Genomic DNA, 27,942 nt, shown 5'->3' on the forward strand with positions numbered 1-27,942 from the left:
CCCTGCTCAAGGGTCCAACAGTAGCAACCTGGCAGGGGTGAGGATTGAACCGGCAACCTTCTGATTACTGGAACAGTACCTTAACCACTAAGGTAAGGTAATAAGGTAAGGTAATAAATAAATAAATGCACATTGCTGCCATCTGCTGCTCATTGTAACCTCCATTTTTTGCAGTTTGGTTTAAAACATGCTTGAATTGAAATACTGTAAATGCATTGTGGGTGCGGAAAACACCAAAGTAGCTGGAACTATTAATGGTGTAGAACTAAATACTGCTTTTATGCTGGATTTAGCATAACTAGTATGCATCAAAGTCCTAAGTGCTCTGTGTTTGCTTTGCTTAATTTAGCTGTTTCAGTGGAATCATTCTGAGCACTTCGTTTCGTATTGTTCATTTACATACTTTACTTTATTAGGATTTTAACATCATGCTTTACACACTTTGGTTACATTCATGACAGAAACGGTAGTTACTCGTTACACAAGGTTCTTCAGTTCACAAGTTTAATGTCAAACACAGTCATGGACAATTTTGTATCTCCAATTCACCTCACTTGCATGTCTTTTTGGACTGTGGGAGGAAACCGGAGCCACCGGAGAAAACCCACACAGACACGGGGAGAACTTCACAAAGCCACCGTGCCGCTTGTTTTAACAACTATTTATATTCCATATATATCAGTGTTTGCTATATATTTCCTATTTGGCTTGCCATAATACATGCATAATACGTGCAGCCAATGGGGGGGCAGTGAGGTGGGTGGTTGAGTTCATGTCGTGGAGGGGGCCCCCCTGCCATGGGCCCCAGTGCACCTGCCCCCCTGTAGTTACGCTACTGTCAGTAGTGAAATGGGGTGGCTACGGAATGATCTGAGCTCTGCTGTGTTACCTAATTTGGCCAGCAGAGGGGGCACGGAGTCACAGTATGACTATGTCATTTTCTCAATGAATATCACATGTGATTCATAAATGTTGACACCCTCCAGGTGGCATGTTTTCTATTTATATTGTAGCTTCTTTTGAGCTTCTTGCTCAAGGGCCCAACAGTGGTAACCTGGCAGTGGTGGGGCTTGAACCGGCAACCTTCTGATTACTGAATCAGTACCTTAACCACTAGGCTACAACTGCCCTCTTTGTCCACTCTGGTTCTCTGCTGACTTTGGATGGTCAGTGTTCTATTGTTTTCTGGGAATTTGCTCAGTGTTTACGTGTTTAGGGCCTCAAGAGAGGAACGCACTGGGAGAGCGGAATGACCCAGTTGTACCCTCCACCACCACCACCACCTCCAAACCAATCCTTTCACCTAGTGCAGGTGTCCGTCTGGCCCATGCTGCCATCCTGCCAAGTCATCCTAGGTCATCTAGGTTAGAGAGATTTTAGTCTTTAAGTCCTCTGTCAGAGCAGCAGGAGGCACAGTTAGTAGTTTGGGTGGATCCATGAAACTAAGGTACTAAGCTATGATTGTTTTCCAGGTCACTGTCTGTGAAGAGAGTATAAAATCCGAGTGGTGAACTGGCCTACAAAGGCTCCTTCTATTTGTATTTATGAACATGTACACTAATAGCTTGTGAGTAGATCCAGAAATGTAACAGCCCTACCTGACCCTATGTGAAAAAGTAATTGCCCCCTTAACTACTAAATCAGCCAGTTAACCAAATTCTATCTCACAGATGACAGTATTTCACTAGCTACACCCAGACATGGTTATACTGTTAGACCTGTTTAATCTAAACATCACTTAAATAGTGATGTATTCTGGCAATGTGAAACAGGCTAGAAGATATCACTATTCAAATACACATGTTAAACAAAGTCATTGAAATCTACCATTTTCCAAAGCTATTTCTAAGGTCCTGTGACTTCAGCAAACCATTGTGAAACCATTATCCACAAATGGAAAAACTTAGAACAATAGTAATCCTTCCTAGGAGTGGCCAGCCTACCAAAATTTACCAAGGTGTTCTTCAAGAAGGTATCAACGACTCAGCCAGGATGTCACAAAAAGAAAGGTATTCTCCAAGAAGGTAACAACGACTCAGCCAGGGTGTCACAAAAGGAAAGGTATTCTTCAAGAAGGTATCAACGACTCAGCCAGGATGTCACAAAAGGAAAGGTATTCTCCAAGAAGGTATCAACGACTCAGCCAGGGTGTCACAAAAGGAAAGGTATTCTTCAAGAAGGTATCAACGACTCAGCCAGGATGTCACAAAAGGAAAGGTATTCTCCAAGAAGGTATCAACGACTCAGCCAGGGGGGTCACAAAAGAACCCAGACAAACATCCAGCAAACTGCAGACCTTACTTGCCTCAGATAAGGTCAGTTCTACGGTAATGGGCAGTTCATGTTAAAACTATTTTGCAATAGAATGGACCAAAATTCCTACACAACAATGTAAAGCCCTAAATTTCCTTTAGTAGACGAGTCAAAATCCAGGCTTCAAATACACAACATAATAAAATGTATAAAAGTCCAAGAGGTCTACATATGTTCTAAATCCATTACAAATTTATATAGTGGATTTAGAAGGTTATGTAGACCACTTGACATAAAATTAGATGCCACCTTTAAGACCAAGGACCAATAAACTCAATTGGTGGTGGTGGTGGTGTTCGTCCATCGTGGTCGATGATGACCATGGCTTCATGAAGACATGACTTGCGCTAGACTTGGATTACAGTGAGGGAGATTTGGGAGTCGTCAGCATCACTCTCTCGTCCTCATCTACCTTGTAAAGAAACCATTCTGCAAAAAAGTGGGCCAACATTTCTCCATAGCGATGTAAAAGACTCATTGAAAGCTGTCCCAAATGTTTTATTCAAACACAGACAAAAATACCACTGGCAAAACTGCAACAATTAGAATCTTCAATTACCGAATGGGGCGGTACGGTGGCTCAGTGGGTAGCACCGTTGCCTCACAGCAAGAAGGCTTCTGTGTGGAGTTTGCATGTTCTCCCCGTGTCTGTGTGGGTTTCCTCCAACTTGTGAACTGATGTATCTTGTGTAATGAGTAACTATATGAATCTAACCAAAGTGTAAAACATGATGTTAAAATCCTAATAAATACAACCCCAAATCAGAAGAAGTTGGGACAGCATGAAAAATGCAAATAATAAAAAACACAGAGTTTCTTACATTTACTTTGACTTTTATTTAATTGCAGACAGGATGAACCTGAAATATTTCATGTTTTGTCTAGATGGCCAAATAAATATACAGAATTTTATCAGCTCCACTTACCATATAGAAGCACTTTGCATTTCTACAATTACTGACTGTAGTCCATCTGTTTCTCTACATACTTTTTTAGTCTGCTTTCACCATGTTCTTCAATGGTCAGGACCACTACAGAGCAGGTATTACTTAGGTGGTGGATCTTTCTCAGCACTGCAGTGACACTGACATGGTGGTGGTGTGTTAGTGTGTGTTGTGCTGGTATGAGTGGATCAGACACAGCAGCGCTGCTGAAGTTTTTAAATACCGTGTCCACTCACTGTCCACTCTATTAGACACTCCTACCTAGTTGGTTCACCTTGTAGATGTAAAGTCAGAGACGATCGCTCATCTATTGCTGCTGTTTGAGTTCGTCATTTTGTAGACCTTCATCAGTGGTCACAGGACGCTGCCCACGGTGCGCTGTTGGCTGGATGTTTTTGGTTGGTGGACTATTCTCAGTCCAGCAGTGAGAGTGAGGTGTTTAAAAACTCCAGCAGCGCTGCTGTGTCTTATCCACTCATACCAGCACAACACACACTAACACACCACCATTATGTCAGTGTAACTGCAGTGCTGAGAATGATCCACCACCTAAATAATACCTGCTCTGTAGTGGTCATGTGGGGGTCCTGACCATTGAAGAACAGCATGAAAGGGTGCTAACAAAGCATGCAGAGAAACAGATGGACTACAGTCAGTAATTGTAGAAGTGCTTCTATATGGTAAGTGGAGCTGATGGACAATGAGTGTAGAAACAAGGAGGTGGTCATAATGTTATGCCTGATCGGTGTATATATATATATATATATATATATATATATATATAATGACATAAATATAATGACTGACACTTTAATGAGACTTCAGATGGGTTTTCTAACAAATATTACAGAAAGACAATAATATTAGTTAAATACACCTGTGACTGTTGTTGGTCGATGCGGGAATGTGTGGCTAACTAACTTTCCAGGTAACCTTTACTCCAGCTAAATTTGATTCATTTGTTAGGTTTTTAACGTCATGTTTTACACTTTGGTTACATTCATGACAGGAAACGATAGTTACTGGTTACACAAGATTCATTAGTTCAAGTCTTTATATCTCTAATTCACCTCACTTGCATGTCTTTGGACTGTGGGAGGAAACAGGAGCTCCCGGAGGAAACCCACACAGACACGGGGAGAACTTCACAAGAAAGGACCCTGACTGCTCCACCTGGAAATTGAACCCTGGACCTTCTTGCTGTGCAGCAACAGTGATACCCACTGATATACAGTACTAAGTGGAATATGTTTATTGATATTTTTTACATCATTATTCTTGGGGGGAGGGGGGTGTTTTGAGACAAATTTAGAGCAGTAACACATGGTAGCACCACTAATCTTTTCTCTTATCCTCATCGAAGTCATTAGTCAACGTATTTTCTGTGGCGTTAGGCAGCACTCAAGGTGAAGGCTTTTCTTTAGTTAAATCTCTTTAGATACCTAGTTCACATGCCCACCAGATGGTGCCAACCACATCTGCCGGTGATCCGTGTCATCTGCCTGGCTGAATAAGGCTGACCGAGTGCCTTAAATCTACAGTAGACATCTATTTGGGTGTAAATCCTGTGTCCTGATCAGGATCGTGCCATCTGATAACCCTGGGCACAAGAAAGCAATATGGACAGGACATAAGGAAACTAGAAATAATACGCCAAATTACTCACAAACAGTAAATGGAGGTGAGGTTTAAGTAGGTCAGAATACTATGGGCAATATGCTGTTATTAAAGCTTATATTTTTGACTTCATTGAATATACACTATTATTTAACTCAGCTGTGTTTCTGCATAAGATTACTGTATGGCTTTGTCTTTTTGGGTTGCATTTCCTAATGCAGCAGCAGACTCTCTTAAGTGACAATGGTTTTCTGAACTACTCACAAACTCATGTGACTATATCTATTACAGAAGCACGACAAATTTTCATGCAATGCTGTCTAAATTAGCATGAATTTATTCACAATATTATGTAGATCAGGGGTGTCAAACTCAAGGCCAGATCCGGCCCGCCGCGTCATTTGATCCGGCCCGCGAGAGCTTAAACGACTGTATGATTGTTGTGATGGTTCGAGTCGTTACAGAGACGCGCTTATAATTTAATGCGCTCCTGCGCCTTTAAGAGACAACGTGACATCGTAGTCATGGCAACTAACTTTAACCTTCGCTATGAAGCCATGTGACTTTTACGGCAAAAGAACGCGGGGTAGTGTAAGTCAGTAATGTAAACAATAATAAATAAATACAAATAATTATATTGCAATATAATACCCAAGCATTGTCTGTAAGTAGTGGCGTTTATATTCTCAGTTGTTAGTAAATGTTTAGTGAGTATATCACAGCGTTTTAGTTACAAATTTACCGTAATTAAATACTGTTGTTACGTTACTATAGCAATTAGTATCTTTACACACAATTTTAACTCGTTATTTTACGTTTGGTTAAATCTCATATTGTACCAGATGTAACACTTGACTACAGCTGTGTGCTTGTACTGTATTAAGTTCTTTATTGTTTTTATTGTTTGTATTTTTACTTCATTTTGATGCACACAGCTGGGGAGCAAATAAACCGACTGTATTCTGAAGGGAGCTGTCTGTCTGTCTGTCTGTCTGTCTAGCTGAGAAAGGGGGATAAACTATTAGTGAGGGCAGAATGATTGTCTTAAAAACACCCTGTAAAATCCTAAATAAACTGCATCTTTCAAAATGCATGCTGATTTTGTGACCTGCAAAGTGACACAGCCTGCCAGTAGATGATGTTACACATATTTACACATGATCCTAAAATGTACAAGAAGATAAGTAAGAAAATTAAGCATAAGGAGGAAATTTAATGAAAATGAAAACAAGTTTGTGCTTCAGGAAGAGAAACCGGTGCGTCTCTTGTGTTATGAGGCTGTGTCTGTGGTAAAGTAGAACAATATAAATGCAGAATTCAGCCTCCAAGAAAAACAGCAATGTGACTGCAATCACAGCAGGATACGTTACAATCAGCCCTTTGAGGGCCACCATAATGCTGATGTGGCCCTCGGTGAAAATGAGTTTGACACCCCTGATGTAGATGGTGAAAGACCTCAATTATTTGCAACATTTGGGCTAAGAAATGTTCTTTTTTGAACTGATTGACAATTATTTTATAAAGTTTGGCACAAAGTGGTGAGCCAGGACATCATCTTTGAAGTCTCAAGTATATGTCTGTAGTACATAATGTAAAGTCAAATGCACAAATGCAAAGACAAGGTGAAGGAAAAAGGTGGGGGAGAAGATCTTGGGGATATTGTGGAGGGGTTGTTTGGGCTGTTGGTCAGTGTGAGGACAGCCTGTATATTTTGCTATTGTTATGCAGTCTGATGGCACTAAGAACAAAAGAATGCCTGAAGTGCTCCGTCTTGCTCTTTGAGGGAATGAGCCTATGACTAAATGAACTGCCCAACTGCCATAGTTCCTCTTTGAGAGGGATTGTCCAGAATTGCTCTGATTTTGTCCTTTAGTCTCCTCTCATGAACTACCTCCAGACTCACCACAGAGCTGCTTTTCTCACCAGCTTATTTAGTTTGCTGGTTTCTTCAACCTTGATGCCACCAAATCACCAAAATAGTTACCAAATCATTAAAAAGTCTCATTAATAGGAAAGGTGATGGAACACGAGTAAAGACACCTCCCATCTTTTTTGGAGTGTGTTGCAGGCACTGCACATCACTTGGCTAACCCCATTCCTATGATAAAACATTGTAGTGGCACCATCATGCTGTAGTGGTGCTGCTCAGTGGCAGGGACAGAAAAACTGGTAAGAATAGATGACTGGATGAAGGTAGCCATATATAGAAACATCCTTAAAGAAAATCTTCTCCAGAGCAAATTCCAAACTCAGACTGGAGCAACAATTGCTTTATCAACACAAGCAGAAGCATACTGCCAAAACAATGCTGAATGAGTGGCAAGCAATGAGTGGCAAGCCCTAAATTTCCTCGAGTAGACGAGTCAAAATCCAGACTTATAATACACAACACAATAAACTGTATGAAAGTCCAAGGGGTCTACATATGTTCTAAATCCATTACAAATTTATATAGTGGATTTAGAAAGTTATGTAGACCACTTGACAAAAATTGGTGGTGGTCGTGGTGTTCGTCCATCGTGGTCGATGATGACCATGGCTTCATGAAGCCATGACTTGCGCTAGACTTGGATTATAGTGAGGGAGATCTGGGCATCGTCAGCATCACTCTCTCGTCCTCATCTCCCTTGTCCAAGGGCAAGACAATGCCAAGATGGCTTGGGGTAGAGAAGGATGCCGTGGATGGCCAGCAGTGTTTTCCGTGCCTCACTGTGGCCTAATCGCCTGATCGCGCTCCACAACGCGTTGCCGAATCTGCCTTTCTGCCCGTTGAACCAATCTGGTGGTTTCCTCCGCGCAGTCTGCCAGATCCAGTCTTCACATGCATGGGTAGGCAAACCCCTGACCCGCCATGGGTTTTAGACCCGACGGCTACCCTCACCTGGTTTGGCCCGCCTGCCGAGGCGGTGTTCCAGGGTGTACCCACTGCTGCATGCTAGCAGTTACTTGTAGGTACAGGTAAGAGCTGAGTGCCAGATGAGGACCCTGAAAAGGACAAGGCAAGCCCCTCCGCCAAAGTTGCTACCTCTGTCTGGACACCCCATACACCCTTATAAACCCTTGTTCAAGATTTGAGTCGAAAGAAGGACGTCACTAGTCACAAGCATGTAAAGGACTCATGAGTTCTACATGAATCTGGTCTGATTAGGTGAAAATGGAACTGTTTGGGCTGGCCAGCAAGCACTCTGTGTCAGAAGGAAAACAGGCACTGCACATCACCTGGCTATCACAATGTCTGTGATGCCATCTACATAACCAAGGACCAATAAACTCGATCACCTACAGTTTGCCAGACATTACTACAACTTGCAGTAAAACTGTTTTCTATAGTCAGATGAAAGGTGGGTTTGGTAAAGACACAAATAAAGCCACACAGAAAAGTACCATAGATAAGATGTTGGGATATGTGGTATCATGGACTCTATCAATAACCAGCTCAACCAGTCAAAGCTCTATTGTCTTAGCCAGGGAGCTGGTTTGCAGGGCTCAAGGTTTCAAAGTCAACACAAAAATGGTTCACTGAATACATAATTAAGGGTTTGCCATAACCATATCAGTCCTTCCAATGGAATCCCATAGAAAAGCTATAGGATGAGCGAAAGAGGACTGTCCACAAGCCTGGATCTAGAAGGTCTAAAGGACCTTCTTTTGCTTTTCAGTCATCATACTGCTTATAAAGGGTAGCATTTTGTAGTTAAACTTTGAATAAAAGGTGATAAGGTAAAAAGTTATAATAACATGTAGAGTTTGTAACAGTAGTTTATGCTTTTTCATTTGTTCTAGTTAAATAGAGGTAAGCATTATAAAGAGTGAAGGACTATGTAAACTTGACAGTTTCGAGTTGGTGGTTGGAAAAAAGTCACTGAATAAACTCACAACCATATTTGACAACCCATCACACCCCCTTCATGACCTGTTAGTCAGACAGCGGAGCACTTTCAGCAACAGACTCATCCAACTCCGCTGTAACAAAGAACGGTACAGGAGATCGTTCATACCAGCAGCGATCACGTATAATGTATAATGCTTCACTAGCTCGGGACATCATCCTAACACTAAACTACTATCAGGGCAGACTCATGAAACCTGTTCTAGCACTCTGTTTATAAAGACTATACTACATATCTGTTATTATTTAACACTACAACAGCTTAGTATATCACATATTACATATCTCAACTAAAATATTTAATGCTAGGATACTTCTTAAGTTTTTTAAATGACATACTACATTTTTTATTCTATTTATTCAATTACATAGTGTGTACAACAGTACTTGTGTACTTTAATTATTTGTACTTTAATACTTTTTGCTTTAATGTACCTGAAGCTGCTGTAATAACTGACTTTCCCTATGCAATTAATAAAGTTTATCTATCTATCTATCTATCTATCTATCTATCTATCTATCTATCTATCTATCTATCTATCTATCTATCTATCTATCTATCTATCAAATCAATCAATCAATCAATCAATCAATCAATCAATCATCTACCTACCTACCTACCTACCTACCTACCCACCTACCTACCTACCTACCAGTGGCGATTTCTCTAAGACTGCAAGGGAAGCTCAGCTTCCCCTAAAATGTCAAAAATTAAATGGTCAAATATGTACAGTTGTGTTAACATTTCATTGACTACAAATGCGTTAGAACACGTTCATCTTGAAGACGAGTTCGTTCAGAATCAGCTACTTATCACAAATCGACTCGATTTTGTTAACTTAACTCATACATTCCCGGAGCGTCAATGCATTTACCCGCAGACGCTGAGCGTCTCTTTGCTTCTATGGGGCTGCATGGGCGGTCATTGGATAAATGCCACGATTTTGTCCTGCCCCCGGACGCTGAGCGTCTCTGGGGGTTAATGGGGCTGTGGGCCGGTCTGGACGCTGAGCTTCTGCAAGATGATTGGAGGATCAGTCGAAAGGCTGAATCCCGTTTTGATTGACAGCTGTCGCTGGGAGCTTCACTACCATCGCGGATTTTGCGAGTGAAGTCGGAAGACAAACTGCAACCCATTTCATGCCATTTTCTTGAAAACTAACAAAGGGGAGAATTTATACATTTATATATAAATAAATTGACAAATTTTATGATGTAAGCCGACAATGAGCTTCCCCTCTTTGGAAGACCAGCAGCCGCCACTGCTACCTACCTACATACCTACCTATCTATCTATCATCCATCCATCCATGACTTTACATAATGCTTTCTATTAAGACCCATGTCACATAATGGTGTAGCAGAAGTGGCTGGGTGCTGCCAACATTGCCAGCTTTTTCCCCTAACTATGAGTCGTTGGTGTTTTCTGCAAAATTCCCCAAAATGTCCATTTACATTAAAATCTTCAGAACCCTAATACAGCCTCACTCTCCTCAAAACTATCCGCTCATAGCATCATCCTTCCCAAACGTGCTTCCTCCAATGACAAGAGCCTCGGATACAAGCTCAACGTTAAACAACACCACACTCCCTTTACACCTACCCTACAAAGTGACGCGTTTATATCTCTAGCTAGTGCACTATATATTCCTCTGTAGAGCAATTTGTAACCGAGCCGCAGTGTTCCAACAGCAGTTGCTGAGTTTCGTTGGTGACGTGTGTCGCCAGCGCCCACCCGCTTTGCGGCACAAACACAGCTCAAAGCCCGAGCCAAGAAGATTCCAGTCTAATCCATCATCGCGATGGGAATTACAGCAGGAGCACAGAAGCAAAAGCGTGTTAGATCTAACCTGAACCTGAAGCTGCTTCTGTTTCATGTCACGATCTATAAGAAGGTGCTGAACGGAGTGTCCGGCACTAGTGAGGAAGTGTACTGTCAGGACAGACTGCAGAATGCGGATCAGATACTCCTGATACACACGCGTTCCTCCCCGATTACAAAGACTAACCGCTGTCTGGACCGGTCCATATTTTGAGAACAGTCATTGGGTTCAGTGCCCAATTTGTGTTCGGGGAAAATGTCGATCTGTTGGTCGTTAACGGTAAGTAACGAGAGCTTTCATGTTATTTCTACATCATATGGTCCATGTGTGCTCTGAAATGTTTTCTTTGGACCGATTTAAAGGGACCGCTGCTTTAAATCTGTACAGGTGTTAGAACAACAACATTTTATTTTCAAATAATATATTTAGATCTTTAAAACTTCATCTAGAAAAATCTGTAGTGTATGTTTTTATGATGTTTACTCATAAGTTGTTTTTGTCTGCTCCTATAAGCACTGCAGCCTTTGTTAGCGTTCACACTGACCTAGTTGAGTTGTTTACTCCCCATCAGCACAGTATAATCATTTGTATTTGCATTTTATTTACATTTGAGGCTTTTAGCAGATGCTTTTATCCAAAGCGACTTACAGTTATGACTGAACACGATTTGAACAATTGAGAATTAAGGGCCTTGCTCAGGGGCCCAACAGTAGCAACTTGGCAGTCGTGGGACTTGAACCGGCAACCTTCTGATTACTAGTCCAGTACCTCAGCCACTGCCTCTAATGTAATTTTTTTCCCCCTTTAGCGCATCCAAATGTTCAGTTTGCATCGTGATTCCTCTCTGTCTATTCCGAACCCTGCCCTGACCGAGGAGATCGAAGCTAACCCATATCCCCTCCGAAACATGGGCAGCAGCCGGAAGCATTTTTGCCAGTGTTGTGCCACCTGGTGTTGCATGCGGAGAGACACACCCCAAGGGCACTCTTCCTCATCTCTGTGCAGGCACCTCAAATCAGCTGGCAGAGGTTGTAATCGCATTCTGACAGAGATAGACCCACATCTAGTTCTTTGACCCCCCCCCCCCCTTCCCCAACTGAGCAACCGGCCAATCTTTGCTCATACAGCCACTCGGCCTCAAACCGGTAAGGCAGAGCTGGATTCGATACGATGTACTCAGAATCCAGCTCTGGTTGCAGCGTGTCTTTTTACCGCTGCGCCACCTGAGCGGCCTTTTTACATTTTTTTAATTTAAATTTCTCAGGTTGTAAATGGTATTCCAGTAGCTACAGTGTATCACAAAAGTGAGTACACCCCTCACATTTCTGCAGATATTTAAGTATATCTTTTCATGGGACAACACTGACAAAATGACACTTTGACACAATGAAAAGTAGTCTGTGTGCAGCTTATATAACAGTGTAAATGTATTCTTCCCTCAAAATAACTCAATATACAGCCATTAATGTCTAAACCACCGGCAACAAAAGTGAGTACACCCCTTAGTGAAAGTTCCTGAAGTGTCAATATTTTGTGTGGCCACCATTATTTTCCAGAACTGCCTTAACTCTCCTGGGCATGGAGTTTACCAGAGCTTCACAGGTTGCCACTGGAATGCTTTTCCACTCCTCCATGACGACATCACGGAGCTGGCGGATATTCGAGACTTTGTGCTCCTCCACTTTCCGCTTGAGGATGCCCCAAAGATGTTCTATTGGGTTTAGGTCTGGAGACATGCTTGGCCAGTCCATCACCTTTACCCTCAGCCTCTTCAATAAAGCAGTGGTCGTCTTAGAGGTGTGTTTGGGGTCATTATCATGCTGGAACACTGCCCTGCGACCCAGTTTCCGGAGGGAGGGGATCATGCTCTGCTTCAGTATTTCACAGTACATATTGGAGTTCATGTGTCCCTCAATGAAATGTAACTCCCCAACACCTGCTGCACTCATGCAGCCCCAGACCATGGCATTCCCACCACCATGCTTGACTGTAGGCATGACACACTTATCTTTGTACTCCTCACCTGATTGCCGCCACACATGCTTGAGACCATCTGAACCAAACAAATTAATCTTGGTCTCATCAGACCATAGGACATGGTTCCAGTAATCCATGTCCTTTGTTGACATGTCTTCAGCAAACTGTTTGCGGGCTTTCTTGTGTAGAGACTTCAGAAGAGGCTTCCTTCTGGGGTGACAGCCATGCAGACCAATTTGATGTAGTGTGCGGCGTATGGTCTGAGCACTGACAGGCTGACCCCCCACCTTTTCAATCTCTGCAGCAATGCTGACAGCACTCCTGCGCCTATCTTTCAAAGACAGCAGTTGGATGTGATGCTGAGCACGTGCACTCAGCTTCTTTGGACGACCAACGCGAGGTCTGTTCTGAGTGGACCCTGCTCTTTTAAAACGCTGGATGATCTTGGCCACTGTGCTGCAGCTCAGTTTCAGGGTGTTGGCAATCTTCTTGTAGCCTTGGCCATCTTCATGTAGCGCAACAATTCGTCTTTTAAGATCCTCAGAGAGTTCTTTGCCATGAGGTGCCATGTTGGAACTTTCAGTGACCAGTATGAGAGAGTGTGACAGCTGTACTACTAAATTGAACACACCTGCTCCCTATGCACACCTGAGACCTAGTAACACTAACAAATCACATGACATTTTGGAGGGAAAATGACAAGCAGTGCTCAATTTGGACATTTAGGGGTGTAGTCTCTTAGAGGTGTACTCACTTTTGTTGCCGGTGGTTTAGACATTAATGGCTGTATATTGAGTTATTTTGAGGGAAGAATAAATTTACACTGTTATATAAGCTGCACACAGACTACTTTTCATTGTGTCAAAGTGTCATTTTGTCAGTGTTGTCCCATGAAAAGATATACTTAAATATCTGCAGAAATGTGAGGGGTGTACTCACTTTTGTGATACACTGTATATAACAAAGAAAAATAAGGAATGATGGGTGATTGTTTGTTTGATTTATTAGGATTTTAACGTCATATATACATACATACAGTAGACCCTTGACTTATGGATTTAATTGGTTCCGAAGGGTTGTTCTTAAGTCAAAATGTGCCAGACCTCCCAAACCACCCCCTTACCTAACCTTTCTAATGTCTTAAATGGTCTTTTTTTATAAATACAAGTATATTTCCCCTTAAATCTTAAATTATATTATTGTAATAAACAATAATAAACAAGAATAAACAGTAGTTCTGTACATAAAACACACACATTGCATGTACAGTACGTGTGCTGTACCATACACCATAGTACATTTCCTTCTTTTTTAATAAAATGTATCTACCAGTAACAACAATAACTCATATTTCTCTATTATTTCCTTCTTTATTTCAATAGTGTTGTATTTTGTAGGTGTAATAGCACAAAAGAAAGAATAGTTACTCAGTTGATTTCCTTCTTCTCTCTCACTCACTGTCCCCTCTGTCCGATACACAGTGACAGCTACTGGCAGAAGTAATTATACAACAACAAATAGTAATAGATTTGTTCATTTTCACAACACTCTGGGGACATTGTAATATAGAATTTTACAAAATATAAAGAAAACACCAAAAAAATGTTTTAATGTTTGCTCACTATATATATATATATATATATATATATATATATATATATATATATATATATACAGGGGTTGGACAAAATAACTGAAACACCTGTCATTTTAGTGTGGGAGGTTTCATGGCTAAATTGGACCAGTCTGGTGGCCAATCTTCATTAATTGCACATTGCACCAGTAAGAGCAGAGTGTGAAGGTTCAATTAGCAGGGTAAGAGCACAGTTTTGCTCAAAATATTGCAATGCACACAACATTATGGGTGACATACCAGAGTTCAAAAGAGGACAAATTGTTGGTGCACGTCTTGCTGGCGCATCTGTGACCAAGACAGCAAGTCTTTGTGATGTATCAAGTGCCACGGTAACCAGGGTAATGTCAGCATACCACCAAGAAGGACAAACCACATCCAACAGGATTAACTGTGGACGCAAGAGGAAGCTGTCTGAAAGGGATGTTCGGGTGCTAACCCGGATTGTATCCGAAAAACATAAAACCACGGCTGCCCAAATCACGGCAGAATTAAATGTGCACCTCAACTCTCCTGTTTCCACCAGAACTGTCCGTCGGGAGCTCCACAGGGTCAATATACACGGCCGGGCTGCTATAGCCAAACCTTTGGTCACTCGTGCCAATGCCAAACGTCGGTTTCAATGGTGCAAGGAGCGCAAATCTTGGGCTGTGGACAATGTGAAACATGTATTGTTCTCTGATGAGTCCACCTTTACTGTTTTCCCCACATCCGGGAGAGTTACGGTGCCCAGAGTGAAGCATGGGGGTGGATCAGTGATGGTTTGGGCTGCCATATCATGGCATTCCCTTGGCCCAATACTTGCGCTAGATGGGCGCGTCACTGCCAAGGACTACCGAACCATTCTGGAGGACCATGTGCATCCAATGGCGGTGCCGTGTATCAGGATGACAATGCACCAATACACACAGCAAGACTGGTGAAAGATTGGTTTGATGAACATGAAAGTGAAGTTGAACATCTCCCATGGCCTGCACAGTCACCAGATCTAAATATTATTGAGCCACTTTGGGGTGTTTTGGAGAAGCGAGTCAGGAAACGTTTTCCTCCACCAGCATCACGTAGTGACCTGGCCACTATCCTGCAAGAAGAATGGCTTAAAATCCCTCTGACCACTGTGCAGGACTTGTATATGTCATTTCCAAGACGAATTGACGCTGTATTGGCCGCAAAAGGAGGCCCTACACCATACTAATAAATTATTGTGGTCTAAAACCAGGTGTTTCAGTTATTTTGTCCAACCCCTGTATATATATATATATACATATATATATATATATAGTGTATGTGTTTTCAAAATCGAAGTCATGCATGCTTATTTATGTATCAGTTTTTAAAGACTGAAGTGTCAGACACAGTTGATGTCCCATAAACAAACGAACAAAACAAATGTGGTCCCACAAAATTGGTACAGTACAATAATGTTATTTATGCTATGTATTTATAACATAAAGCACCAATGTTCAACATAAAAATGGACACAGTACTTATTTAAAAAGTACAGTTTAGATTTGCTTCAGCTTTCAGTGAATCAAATGTTCTACTTTTGGGTTTACTTTTGTTTGCATGCCAAGAGCAGTGCTAAGATGCAAACTTAGGTCTCATTGGAGATGGGATAGTGTAATAGACCACCGCACCACCCAAGTGCCGGCCCAAAAACGTTTAATTGTTTTTAATATTTTGGTTTTCATGTATTAGTTAGCTTTAGGTTTAGTTGTATTAATTTGTTTTTGCCCGGAAGCTGTGGAGCAATTTTTGTGTCTGGTCATTTATTAAAGAATGCTTGAAACGTGTTGCAGATTTTATAACAACAGTAAAACACTGGTGAAGATGTCATTCCATCATAAGGTTTCTGAGATTCAGTCAGGTTTCAGAAACTGTATCATGTCTTATATAATGTGATTTTGCTCATAAGACAATAGTCCTGCTTACTTGGTTAGCATTCACGTGTTGTGAGTTTAGTCGTTTACACCCAATCAGCACATTGAAGTTATCATGACTAATAATCTTATTACAGCTTTTAGTTAATAGGAACTTAATAAGTACTATAGTTCTATTGTAAAGTTATTTTGATTAGTTAATTTGAGCTGGTATAGGATGACCATAAAATATTAATTGATTTATAATTAATCTACTATTTACCAGTAACAATTAAAATTGGACTACACACATAAAACAAATATGTACATTGCTTGTGTTAGGACAACTAGCCCAGTGTGTTCCGTGATGATATTATACACTGTGTGCCCCCCCAACTGTGTATTTGTGCCTTAATGGATTTCTTGTAATTTGGCTCATTTGTGACATTTAAATGTTATAGAATTTTAATATTAAGGGAAGAGGCAGCATGAAATGGTACATGAAACCATTCCATTGATGAAACATTTATCCAAAACCCATATCACCCATGTGAAAAAGTATTTGCCTCTCTTAACCTAATCAATGGTTGTGCCACCCTTGAAACGTTTGCGACAACTTGCAGTAAGGAATTTTGGCACTATGGATTATCTTTGATAATCTGAAACAGAACAACTATGTAAAAATAAAAGTAAGAAAAGAGGTAAATACTTAAAGGCACTGTATAATGTAGCACATAGCCGTGCAATCTCTGTTGACAAACACTGGCAGCAGAGTCATGCTAAAGAGTCCAGTGACATTAAATGGGCACCATCATAGGATACCTTTGCCTAAAGCCTGTCTGTGAAATGTCTGCCAAAGTACATCTGCCCTGGTCAACTGGAAATGCTGTTGTTGTAAAACTGAAGTGTCTAGAAGCAACAACAGCTTAGCCACAATGCGGTAGAATAAAAGTGTGATAAATTGAGGTAACAATATTTATCATTTTAACAAAATGAGTTAAACGAGTTTTATTGCAGTGCTTTTTTTCCTATTTAAATTAATTAACTTAGGGTGGATAAGAGGCAATCCAGTAAAGTAAAAAAACAATCCAGTAAAGTAAAAAAACAATCCAGTAAAGTAAACAAAGCAAATTAGTCTGAATGTACAATTTGAGACTTCCTGCTATAAGTAAACAATAAACTTGGTGGAGCCTAGGAAAACCAGGAATTTAAAAGCAAGATTGTGTTTCATTTACCAAATCTGTTATTTCCTTGTATTTCCTGTATAATCTTGCTTATATCAAGGCTACTTGTCAGCATTTAAATATTGGGGTTTTGCTCATAATTTTAATAATATGAAAAGAATAAACATATTTTACCCAGGAAACTTTTTTCACCCAGGCTATTTTTTAAAATTAGTTTCTATGGTTCCATTTTAATGGTTTTAATTCAGGATTCGGTTTGCTTTTATTTTCCACATTCTGTATCCCATAAATCGCCCTCTTTACAATACAATTATGACATGAATGTAAATCGAGTAGACAATGAGATAATGAAAGAAATTTAATGATAAATTTTACTGAAGAACAGTAACCTACCTTTGCTAAATTTCCCACTATGTTCAGATGTGAAGTTTTAGAATGTAGCATGCCGCTCAGGTGGCGCAGCGGTAAAACAAAAAAACAATAAATGCCATCCGGCAGGGCTGGGCAACTACATGAACAACGATTGGCTGTTGTTCACAGGGTGGGTAAGCCGGACCAGGGTTCCTCATAACTGGTGCAATTACAATCTCTCCTGGCTGATTGATGGTGTTGGGGGAATAATGGAGTTGGGGAATAATGCTGATCAGGGTGTGGCTCTCCATGCACAAGGCTGATCCACATATGAACTCACCTCGTGCAGGTGAAAAGATGCAGTCGGTACTGCACACGTGTTGGAGGAGGCGTGTGTCAGTTGCGAAGTTCCTCAGTCAGCAGTGGAGGGTTGTATCGGTAGGGGTGATGCGTTATTGCATACGACTAGATTAGGGCAAAAATTGGGGGGGAAATTTGGAGGGAAAAATGAATGTAGCACAATCTGTAATATATGTATATTATATATAACTATAACTTTATTCTGTTAATTTTTTATATTTTTTATGCTTACCAAAAAGTATCAAACTGAGGTTCTTGATTAATTTATGTCGGTGCAAAAATGCAAAAATGTAATTGTGGATTTAGTATCATTGTGATGATGCTTGCTGTTATGGTGACACTCCAACTGTTAAACCTACAGCACTGTGCAAACATCTTAGGCCACCATTATTAGTTTTGTTGTTTTAGCAATGGTAGAATGAGCATATGTAATTTTTTTTCTCAGTCTCTGTATTATAATACAACCACAAATGTTTATGCAGTATTAAAAAATTAACAAAAGCAGAAAAACAGCTTCTATTGGCTAGTGTGGCAAGGGTGACCTCTTTTTAGATTTGGTACTTACTATGTCCTACTATTTCAAAATGACTGGTGTGAAAAAGTTTTGAGCGTTAGATACATATGCAGAGTTTATTTAATTGGAAGCTTGCCGATATGTATAAGACCAACTTTCAGTCACATCATACCATTCAAAATGCCAAAGATCATAGAATTTGACAGACATAAAATCATAATTTTGCATCAGCTATATGCAAATGGTGGTATTCGAGCTGTTATAAAGACATTTGAAGAATCAAACTAGGTCAAGCATCTGGCAGCTTCATCTGTATGCGAAGTCCAAAGAAGCTTGATCAAGAATTGTCTTTTTGGAAGGGTAGCAGCCAAGAAACCACTTTTACTGAATGGGAACAGGGTGCAAAGGCTAAGATATGCCAAAGCTTACAAAGATTGGAAGATTAGTGGAAAAGAGTATTATAGAGTGATGAATTTAAATTTTAGGATCCAGTCGTCGACAGTGTATTAGAAAAAGAGTTGTAGAGAGATGGAAGAATGAATCCTGGTGTTGGCAGTATTGTGTGAATTGATGGAATCATGAATGCAGAAAAGTACAAACAGGTTTTAATTCATCATGCCATTCCTGTTAAAAAGCACTTGACTGGGAATGTTTTTATTTTTCAGCATAATAATGATCCCAAGCACACTGCCAATGCAGTGAAATCATAGTTGGAGAGAAAAACGCTGATAAAACACTGTCCGTCATTGACTGGCCTAGATAGAGTCCAGACCTGAGTATTATAGAGGCAGTTTGTGATTGTATGGGATCTCCAGGACAAAGAAATAAATAAAAGACAGCCTAAATCTAAAGAAGAACTCTGGGAAGTTCTGAATGAAGCCTAGTTTAATATCGCAGAATATTACTTTAGAAAACTACAGGACAGTTTCCACAAAAGAGTTCAAGATGTGCTTGGAAGGTCACACTTAATATTGGTGTTTGTCTGTTGAAGCTATTTCGTTCTGAAAATTGTCTTTTTGTGGACATTGTGTATTGTGTATGTATCATATATTTTCAGTTTGTCTCTTAATAAAGATACCAAAAATAAATATGGATGGTCATTAAAAACTTTTGCACAGTACTGTACTAAAATATCTATTTTCAAACATTGACATGAGCCCAATTAATCTGCAATGTGGAATCGTTTATATAAATGTACCATTGGACCTATATAATAAACCAGTGTTTTTTTAAAACAATACCTACATCAAATCCATATAATGTGAAAGTGTTTATGCTTGTATACACCTACCAGGCATAACATTATGACCACTGACAGGTGAAGTACATAACACTGATTATCTCTTCATCACGGCACCTGTTAATGGGTGGGATATATTAGGCAGCAAGTGAACATTTTATCCTCGAAGTTGATGTGTTAGAAGCAGGAAAAAATGGACAAGCGTAAGGATTTGAGTGAGTTTAACAAGGGCCAAATTGTGATGGCTAGACGAATGGGTCAGAACATTAATAGTGATATTTAAAGCTATATTTAATAGATTTAATCTATATTTGTAATATTCGCACAGCAGAGGAAGGGAAACTGCTGAGTTGCAGTAATTCCTAAGTGACTTGTCATGCAGTGCTGCAGCAAAACAATAATGTACTAGGAACAAAACACATACACGGCATTGATCTTTTGGTCAGCCTCACCCATGAATCAGCTAGAGGAAGTTATGAGTCATTCTTAATACAGTAAGTTAGTGTGTGTGCTGAGGTGTTGGGTATGACAACAAAGCATTTAGGAATGCTCATTTAATCTTTACCGTATCTGTATCGTATGGGTAATTGGAAAAGACTAAATTGGTGGAAAAAATACATAAATAAAAAATTACACAGATAAACTAGTAAAACTACCCACCTCATTATGTAAAACTAATCCCAAACATGCCTGGAAATGTAAATATTTGACAATAACAGCCAGTGAAAGCTTAGTGGTTAAATGTACTGGCAGAGATGTTCACAAGTCATAAAATACGAGTCCGAGTCAAGTCACGAGTCATTAGGCTAGAGTCCGAGTCAAGTCACGAGTCATTAGGCTAGAGTCCGAGTCAAGTCATGAGTCATTAGGCTAGAGTCCGAGTCAAGTCACGAGTCAATATAATATACACAAAACATATGTTGGAAATGTAGTGTAGAAATAAACAAATAATATGTAAATTCATATAAAAACAACAACAGATTAGCGACTGTATTTACTTAGTGTCTTTACTTTCCTAGTCATTGTCCAAATGAATGTAATTTCTGTAACAAGAAGGTACCAGTTAAAACTGACGTTTTGCTTTCATTGCAAATTACTGCACGGCGGCCAAAATCCAAAACACAGCAAAATATCCATAACCACTGCTTACCTTAGCTTATGTTCTTCCAGATGCTATTAAATTTATAACCGTGTGTCCCATTAGAAATATAATTTGTTATTTTGTAAATGTGCTTATAATTAAAAACTTCCAAACTTTTCCAGGTTGTGAATTAAAACACGAACTCGTTAGAAAGCCAATCAAGCGTTTCATTGACGATCATCTGTGTGACAGAATTTCTTACTAACAATTATAATCAGAAGGTCTGATTGGTTCAGAAAGCGGTCTTTCAACCATTGGCGCCAATTCTGTAGGAGCGTTCCATTCACCCCAGTTGTTCCTGTGAAGTGCACTACGTAGGGTATTCCACCATTTTAAGTGAGATTCAAATCCAAAGGTAATGAAAATGTTCAAATGACGTGAATTTCAAATATAATTGTCACATGTAACTAATGTTAACACATGCTGACGCTAGGGACTCTTGTTGTTTACGAGTCATTTTTTTGTGAGTCGTGAGTCGAGTCCAAGTCATTTGAAACGAGTCCGAGTCGAGTCTGAAGTCTCTGTGTGCGACTTACGTGCGTCTCGGACTCTCTGCCACACAAACAACAACAGATTAGTGACTGTATTTTGCCATTTTACTTAGTGCCTTTACTTTCCTAGGTACCAGTTAAAAGCTTAAACTGACATTTTATTTTTATTGCAAATTACTGCACGGTGGCCAAATTCCAAAACACAGCAAAAAATCCATAACCACTACTTACCTTAGCTTATGTTTTTCCAGATGCTATTAAATTTATGACCGTGTGTCCCATTAGGAATAGAATCCGTTAAGACGGCCGGAGCGTTATTAGAGAGCAGAAAATGACACGATCAGAATTATGTCGGATCATATATTTATATAATTGTTCCATGTAACTAATGTTGCTGACTTTTGTTGTCCACAAGTCAATTTTTGCGAGTCACGAGTCATCTCTGGGTACTGAACAAGTAATCAGAAAGTTGCCAGTTTAAGCCACTGTTGGGCTATTGAGCGAGGCCCTTAGCACTCAATTGCTCAAATTGTATTCAGTGATAACTGTAAGTCACTTTGGTTAAAAGCGCCTGCTGCATGGGCCGCTCAGGTGTAAAAACACACGCTGAAACCAGAGCTGTGATCTCGAATACATCGTATCGAATCTCAGCTCTGCCTGCCGGCTAAGGCTGAGCGGCCACATGAACAACAATATGGGCGGGACTAAGCCGGATGGGGTCTCTCTCTCATGACTGGTGCAATTATGACCTCTGCTGGCTGATTGATGGCGCCTGCACAGAGATGAGAAAAGAGTGCTCTCAGGGTGTGTGTCTCCGTACACAACGCTGAGCTACACTGCACTCGTCAAAGTGTAGGTGATAAGATGCATACGGCATGCTGCACACGCGTGGAGAGGGTGTGGGTTAGCTTCGTTCTCCTCAATCAGAGCAGGGATCGGCATTGGTGGAGAGGAAGCATGATGCAATGGGGCAATTGGACGCGCTAAAAAGGGAGAAAAAGGGGAGAAAATACGTAAAGAAAAAATATAAAAAGTGCCTGCTGCAAATGTAATAAAATGTCATAGCCCTTTTAGTAGCCCAGTTATTAGAAAAAAGATCTTGCTTAAAATCACTGACATTCCCTATATAGTATCCTGCATCTGGGGCTATTATGGTATTCCTCTGAAAGCCTTATCCCAGGTCCAGATGCTGTCTATGCAGCTAGGAAACTTTTCTAACTGCCCACAGGATCATCATAAATTTTGTGGTTAGAAAGTGATGCACCATTATGCAAAGTTCATCACTCCTCCTGTCACATTTCTGCCAAAAGCATTTTCTTGCCAAAGCTCCACTTAGATGAAGAACGTAGGCACCAACTTAAAGAGCTTTATGTTCAAACAATATTAAGGAATGAACTGACGTAACTGCTGGATAAGGGTAGCCACAGACTTTTATGAATGGGTTTGGCACCTGAATAATCCTATAAATGTTTAATTACTTCAGAATGGTGGTCCATTCATGGGAGTTAATAGTGTTGTTTTCTTATAAAGTTCTTATAAAGGCCACCTGACACAGTGCACCATTAAGATTTGGATCTACTCATATTGCTTTCTACATCAATCAGCCATAACATTAAAACCACCTCCTTGTTTCTACACTCACTGTCCATTTTATCAGCTCCATTTACCATATAGAAGCACTTTGTAGTTCTACAATTACTGACTGTAGTCCATCTGTTTCTTTACATACTTTTTTAACCTGCTTTCCCCCTGTTCTTCAATGGCCAGGACCCCCACAGGACCACTACAGAGCAGGTATTATTTAGGTGGTGGATGATTCTCAGTACTGCAGTGACACTGACTTGGTGGTGGTGTGTTAGTGTGTGTTGTGCTGGTATGAGTGGATCAGACACAGCAGCGCTGCTGAAGTTTTTAAATAGTGTCCACTCACTGTCCACTCTATTAGACACTCCTACCTAGTTGGTCCATCTTGTAGATGTAAAGTCAGAGACGATCGCTCGTCTATTGCTCCTGTTTGAGTTGGTCATCTTCTAGACCTTCATCAGTGGTCACAGGACGTTTGGTTGGTGGACTTTTCTCAGTCCAGCAGTGACAGTGAGGTGTTTAAAAACTCCATCAGCATTGCTGTGTCTTATCCACTCATACCAGCAGAACACACACTAACACACCACCACCATGTCAGTGTAACTGCAGTGCTGAGAATGATCCACCACCCAAATAATACCTGCTCTGTAGTGGTCCTGTGGAGGTCCTGACTATTGAAGAACAGCATGAAAGGGGGCTAACAAAGCATGCAGAGTAACAGAGGGACTACAGTCAGTAATTGTAGAACTACAAAGTGCTTCTATATGGTAGGTGAAGGACAATGTGTGTAGAAGGACAATGTGTGTAGAAACAAGGAGGTGATGTAAATGTTATGGCTTATCGGTGTATGTACACAAATAAGTATTTTAACTGACACTAATGTATCTTTTTGAACCTACTCTCTAAAATGTATCTAAAACTGTTTTTATGCTGTAGTGTAGACAAAGGAGAATGCTGAGAAAAGACTCCAAATACTTTCACAGACACAAATGGTCATGTCTAAGTACAGGGAGTACCAAATGGGGATTTAACTCCCTACCACTTCAACAGTGACTCATACCATCCACAATCCAGGGAATGAATACAGAGAGAACAGTGTGGTCCTAGTGTGTGTACATGCTAAAGTTCTCTGTAGGAATTTGGTTTGAACATATGCACATTATGTGCACAAAAACATTGGCTATGTAGTATTATATGTAGTTGGAATCTGTAATTCAGTGTACTGTAAAATATGCTAGCACACCAGAGCTGGGTTTTCGAATACATCGTATCGAAACTCAGCTCTGCCATCCGGCTGGGCTGGGAGGCTGCATGAACAATGATTTGCTTTTGTTCATAGGGTTAGGGGCAAGCTGGATCATGGGTTCTCATAACCGGTGCAATTACGACCCCTGTTGGCTGATTGATGGCGCCTGCACAGGGCTGAGTAATAATGCTGATCAGGGTGTGGCTCTCAGTGCACAGTGCTGATGAACTCGACTTGTGCAGGTGAAAAATGCAGTCTGTAAGTATGTGTCGGAGGGGGCGTGTGTCAGTTGAGAAGCGTCCTCAATCAGCGGTGGAGGGTTAAATCAGTGGAGGATGCAATCAGGGTAATTGGACACGACTAGATTACGGGAGAAAATTGTGGAAAGAAAGTTGGAAAATAGAAAATAAAAAAATAAAATTATTTTATGGAAATACAAATAATAATAATTCAAATAAATGAGCGTCAAAGTTCAATATTTAATAATGCTTTGCTATCATTGCAGAATGAAAGTGCACGGTAAACAGCAGCACCGTGACCCAGATCTTCCACACATCAGCATAAAATCATAACTGCTGCTTACCTGAGCTTCTCTTCTTCAAATTGAGACCAAATCTATATCTGTATGTTTTTCCATTAGGGATATAATCCACTTTTTTTTTTTTTTTTTTTTTTTATTTTTTTTTTTTCTCCTCTTGGTGGCTTCCTTGTATGTTTTCAGAATATTTCCAAAATATATAAATCCATATCCAACTGTATTGTCTACCCAACTAACGAAAACCCAAATAAATTTTTGTTAATGGAATATAATATTATAATATTGTTATTAATATATATAATATTATATTCATATAATAAAATATATGTGTTCCACAGGACCATGGAACACATTCACAGGTTTCCAATACATCCTTATGGGAAAAAATACCTTGAAACTCAACGCCTTTTAAACTCAACTGACGTTGAGTTTTCACGTACAACTGTAATTCTTAGACCAGACACCCAGTGTGCATATAAGGATCATTTGTGCAGTTTGTTATGGATAACACTAGTGTGTAGGGCTGCCGCGATTGGTCGACCTAGTTGATGACATTAAAAATGCGTCAACGTCAATATTTTAAGTTGATGCATCATTTTTAAAACTATGCTTACGAACTATGCTTTTTAATTTCTACAATGTTTCCACCCATATAATCGTTCATATGATTTCCCTCAGCAATACTTGCTGTGTGCATGACATAAGTCGTATCTGGTCCAGTCACTGGTTGGCGGCATTAAGATAAATGCCGTCATAAAAAATGCCGTCTGCAGCAGTCAGAGGCCAATTGTAAAGGGCTTTCAAAGAAAAGCTAAAAGTTTTCCCAAGACCCAAATCATAAAAAGTTTGGGAATACTTAAAACTGGCACAAAACAAAAAGGTGGTTTGTACACTGTGCAAAGCTTTGATGGTACCACAGCAGCACTAGCGTGATTTTGCACGTCTTGTTTCTTTAAACTTCTCAATCGCGGATCCTAAAATATCGTATTTGTTAGTTCAGATAGGGCGCATTTCTACTTCTACATGGTTCATTAAGCTTCTTAATCGTGGAGATCTTGCAATACCATATTTCTTAGCAAGTTCAGTTAGGGCGCATTTCTACTTCTATATTATTTCATTAAGCTTCTTAATCGTGGAGATCTTGGAATACCGTATTTCTTAGCGATTCAGTTAGGGCGCATTTACACGCGTCGCACACTTGCTCCGTTGGGCTTGCGATTTTTGCGGTTGCTGCGGCGATAAAATTAAAAAAAGCTTTTCATATGAATGCGCCCTAACACTTATTACTTTGTTTACATTGCTTAGAATGTGAAGTAAGTTTTGAGTGAATGTGTAGGTTAGAATCTGGGCTCGTTCTGTTGTTACTGTATGTTGGACTTAATGAGACGTGCCTACCTCTAACTACTTTATTTCTGCTATTAGTTTAAGCACTTTGCTTTGTGTACGGGATGCCATAAACACATGTTGCACTTTGTTTAATATGGAGCACTTGAGAATTTGATAATATGGACATAAATCCTGTTTACATTTAGTTTTGTGCCATATTATTATGTCATACAGTTTGTTGTTAAAATAAAAGAAGTGTAAATGAGATTCTGAATTACATTTTTTGAAGGAAAATTAATCGTTTAGATCAATCGACTAATCGATAAAATAGTCTATAGATTAATCGATAGAAAAATAGTCGTAGTAGTGTGGATAAAACATACAAATACTATTTCTCAAACATATTCCTGATAATATTGACTTGGCCTTAATGTAATTTGTAAATGTACATTATGAAACCAGAGTGTGCTTTTGGTAAATTTCCAACATTCTTATTTAAAAGACTATTTTCTAACTAGAATCAATAAATGTGTTTATTTATTGCTCATATATTCATATATTGTCAATGCTTTCCTGTGCTTACTATTTTAGCTACTGTACACCCTGGCTGGAGAAGTTTGGGCCCAGACTCTAACCAACCAAAGCTCAGAGCGGGCTCTCTCTACCCACCGCTACCACCATATTGATCCAGCCATGGGGGCTCAGATTACATGTGAAAAGTGCCCGGCGGGCACCTACGTATCTTCCCACTGCACTGAGACCAGCATGCGCGAGTGTAGTCGCTGCCCAGCGGAAACTTTTACACGGGGTGAGAACGGCGTGCAGCAGTGCCATCTCTGCCAGAGACGCTGCCAGGAACCATTTATTGAAAAATCCCCTTGCACAGCTACTTCAGATCGTTTATGTGCATGCCCAGCTGGCACGTATGCCCTGGCTGGTGAGTGCCGCCGACACTCACTGTGCATGCCTGGCTGGGGTCTGCGAAAGCGGGGAAGTGAGACAGAGGATGTGCGCTGTCGCAGGTGTATACGTGGCACCTTCTCGGATGTGGCCTCTGCTGTGCTGAGATGTCGGACACACACAAACTGCCAGGCACTAGGGCTCGTGCTGCTGCTTGAGGGCACTGAGGAGAGGGACAATGTGTGTGGACCAGAAGCAACAAACCTGGTTGAATCATCAACGTACAGCAGTGACTCAGCACAAAGAGGTAAGATAAGTAGATAAGTTAGTACAGTGGATCTTGTATTTTGATTTGTGCCCCAAATTCCTTAAACGTGATAAGGCTGTGATTACAGACTGGCAGTCAACTAATGGGTAGGAAGACAGACAGACAGACTGGCAAAAAATCTGACTGGCCAGCTGGTAGACTGACCTAAGGATTAACCTGACTTCTGACCTAGAAACTGACGGACAGACTGTCAGATAGGTAAACTGATAAGGCAGACCAAAGACCAGCCTGAAGTTAGTCTGAAATACAGGAAAACAAGCTGATAGTCTGACAGGCAGATAAACCAACTACACAAGTAATGCTTTTAATCAGTCTACAGTATATTTAAATTGAACAGAATGGAACACACACATTTAACACAATCATATTTTCTACTCTGCGATATTTGCCAAATACCTATTTCAATCAAAGATATACTGACCGAATGCCCCAAGTACTTACGAGAACAACAATGTAAAGCAATACCTCCTTGTTTCTACACTCACTGTCCATTTTAGCAGCTCCACTTACCATATAAAAGCACTTGTTGTTCTACAATTACTGACTGTAATCCATCTGTTTCTCTGCATGCTTTGTTAGCCCCCTTTCATGCTGTTCTTCAATGTTCAGGACTCTCCCAGGACCACTACAGAGTAGGTATTACTTAGGTGGTGGATGATTCTCAGCACTACATTGACACTGACA

General features: G+C 40.3%; 1 protein-coding gene across 1 annotated transcript in view; it reads left to right on the plus strand.

The window, feature by feature from the left end:
• The first annotated feature begins 10,715 nt into the window (after nucleotides 1-10,715).
• Nucleotides 10,716-27,942, plus strand: part of tnfrsf21 (tumor necrosis factor receptor superfamily, member 21) — a 45,204-nt gene continuing 27,977 nt past the window's right edge. Inside the window, exons 1-2 of the mRNA XM_063001232.1 lie at nucleotides 10,716-10,865; nucleotides 26,622-27,237. Of these exons, the coding sequence (XP_062857302.1) occupies nucleotides 10,842-10,865; nucleotides 26,622-27,237 (640 nt within the window). The 5' untranslated portion in view covers nucleotides 10,716-10,841. The remainder of the gene's footprint in view (nucleotides 10,866-26,621; nucleotides 27,238-27,942) is intronic.

This window comes from Trichomycterus rosablanca, chromosome 9, assembly GCF_030014385.1.
Source record: "Trichomycterus rosablanca isolate fTriRos1 chromosome 9, fTriRos1.hap1, whole genome shotgun sequence".
In the NCBI taxonomy this organism is placed as follows: domain Eukaryota; kingdom Metazoa; phylum Chordata; class Actinopteri; order Siluriformes; family Trichomycteridae; genus Trichomycterus; species Trichomycterus rosablanca.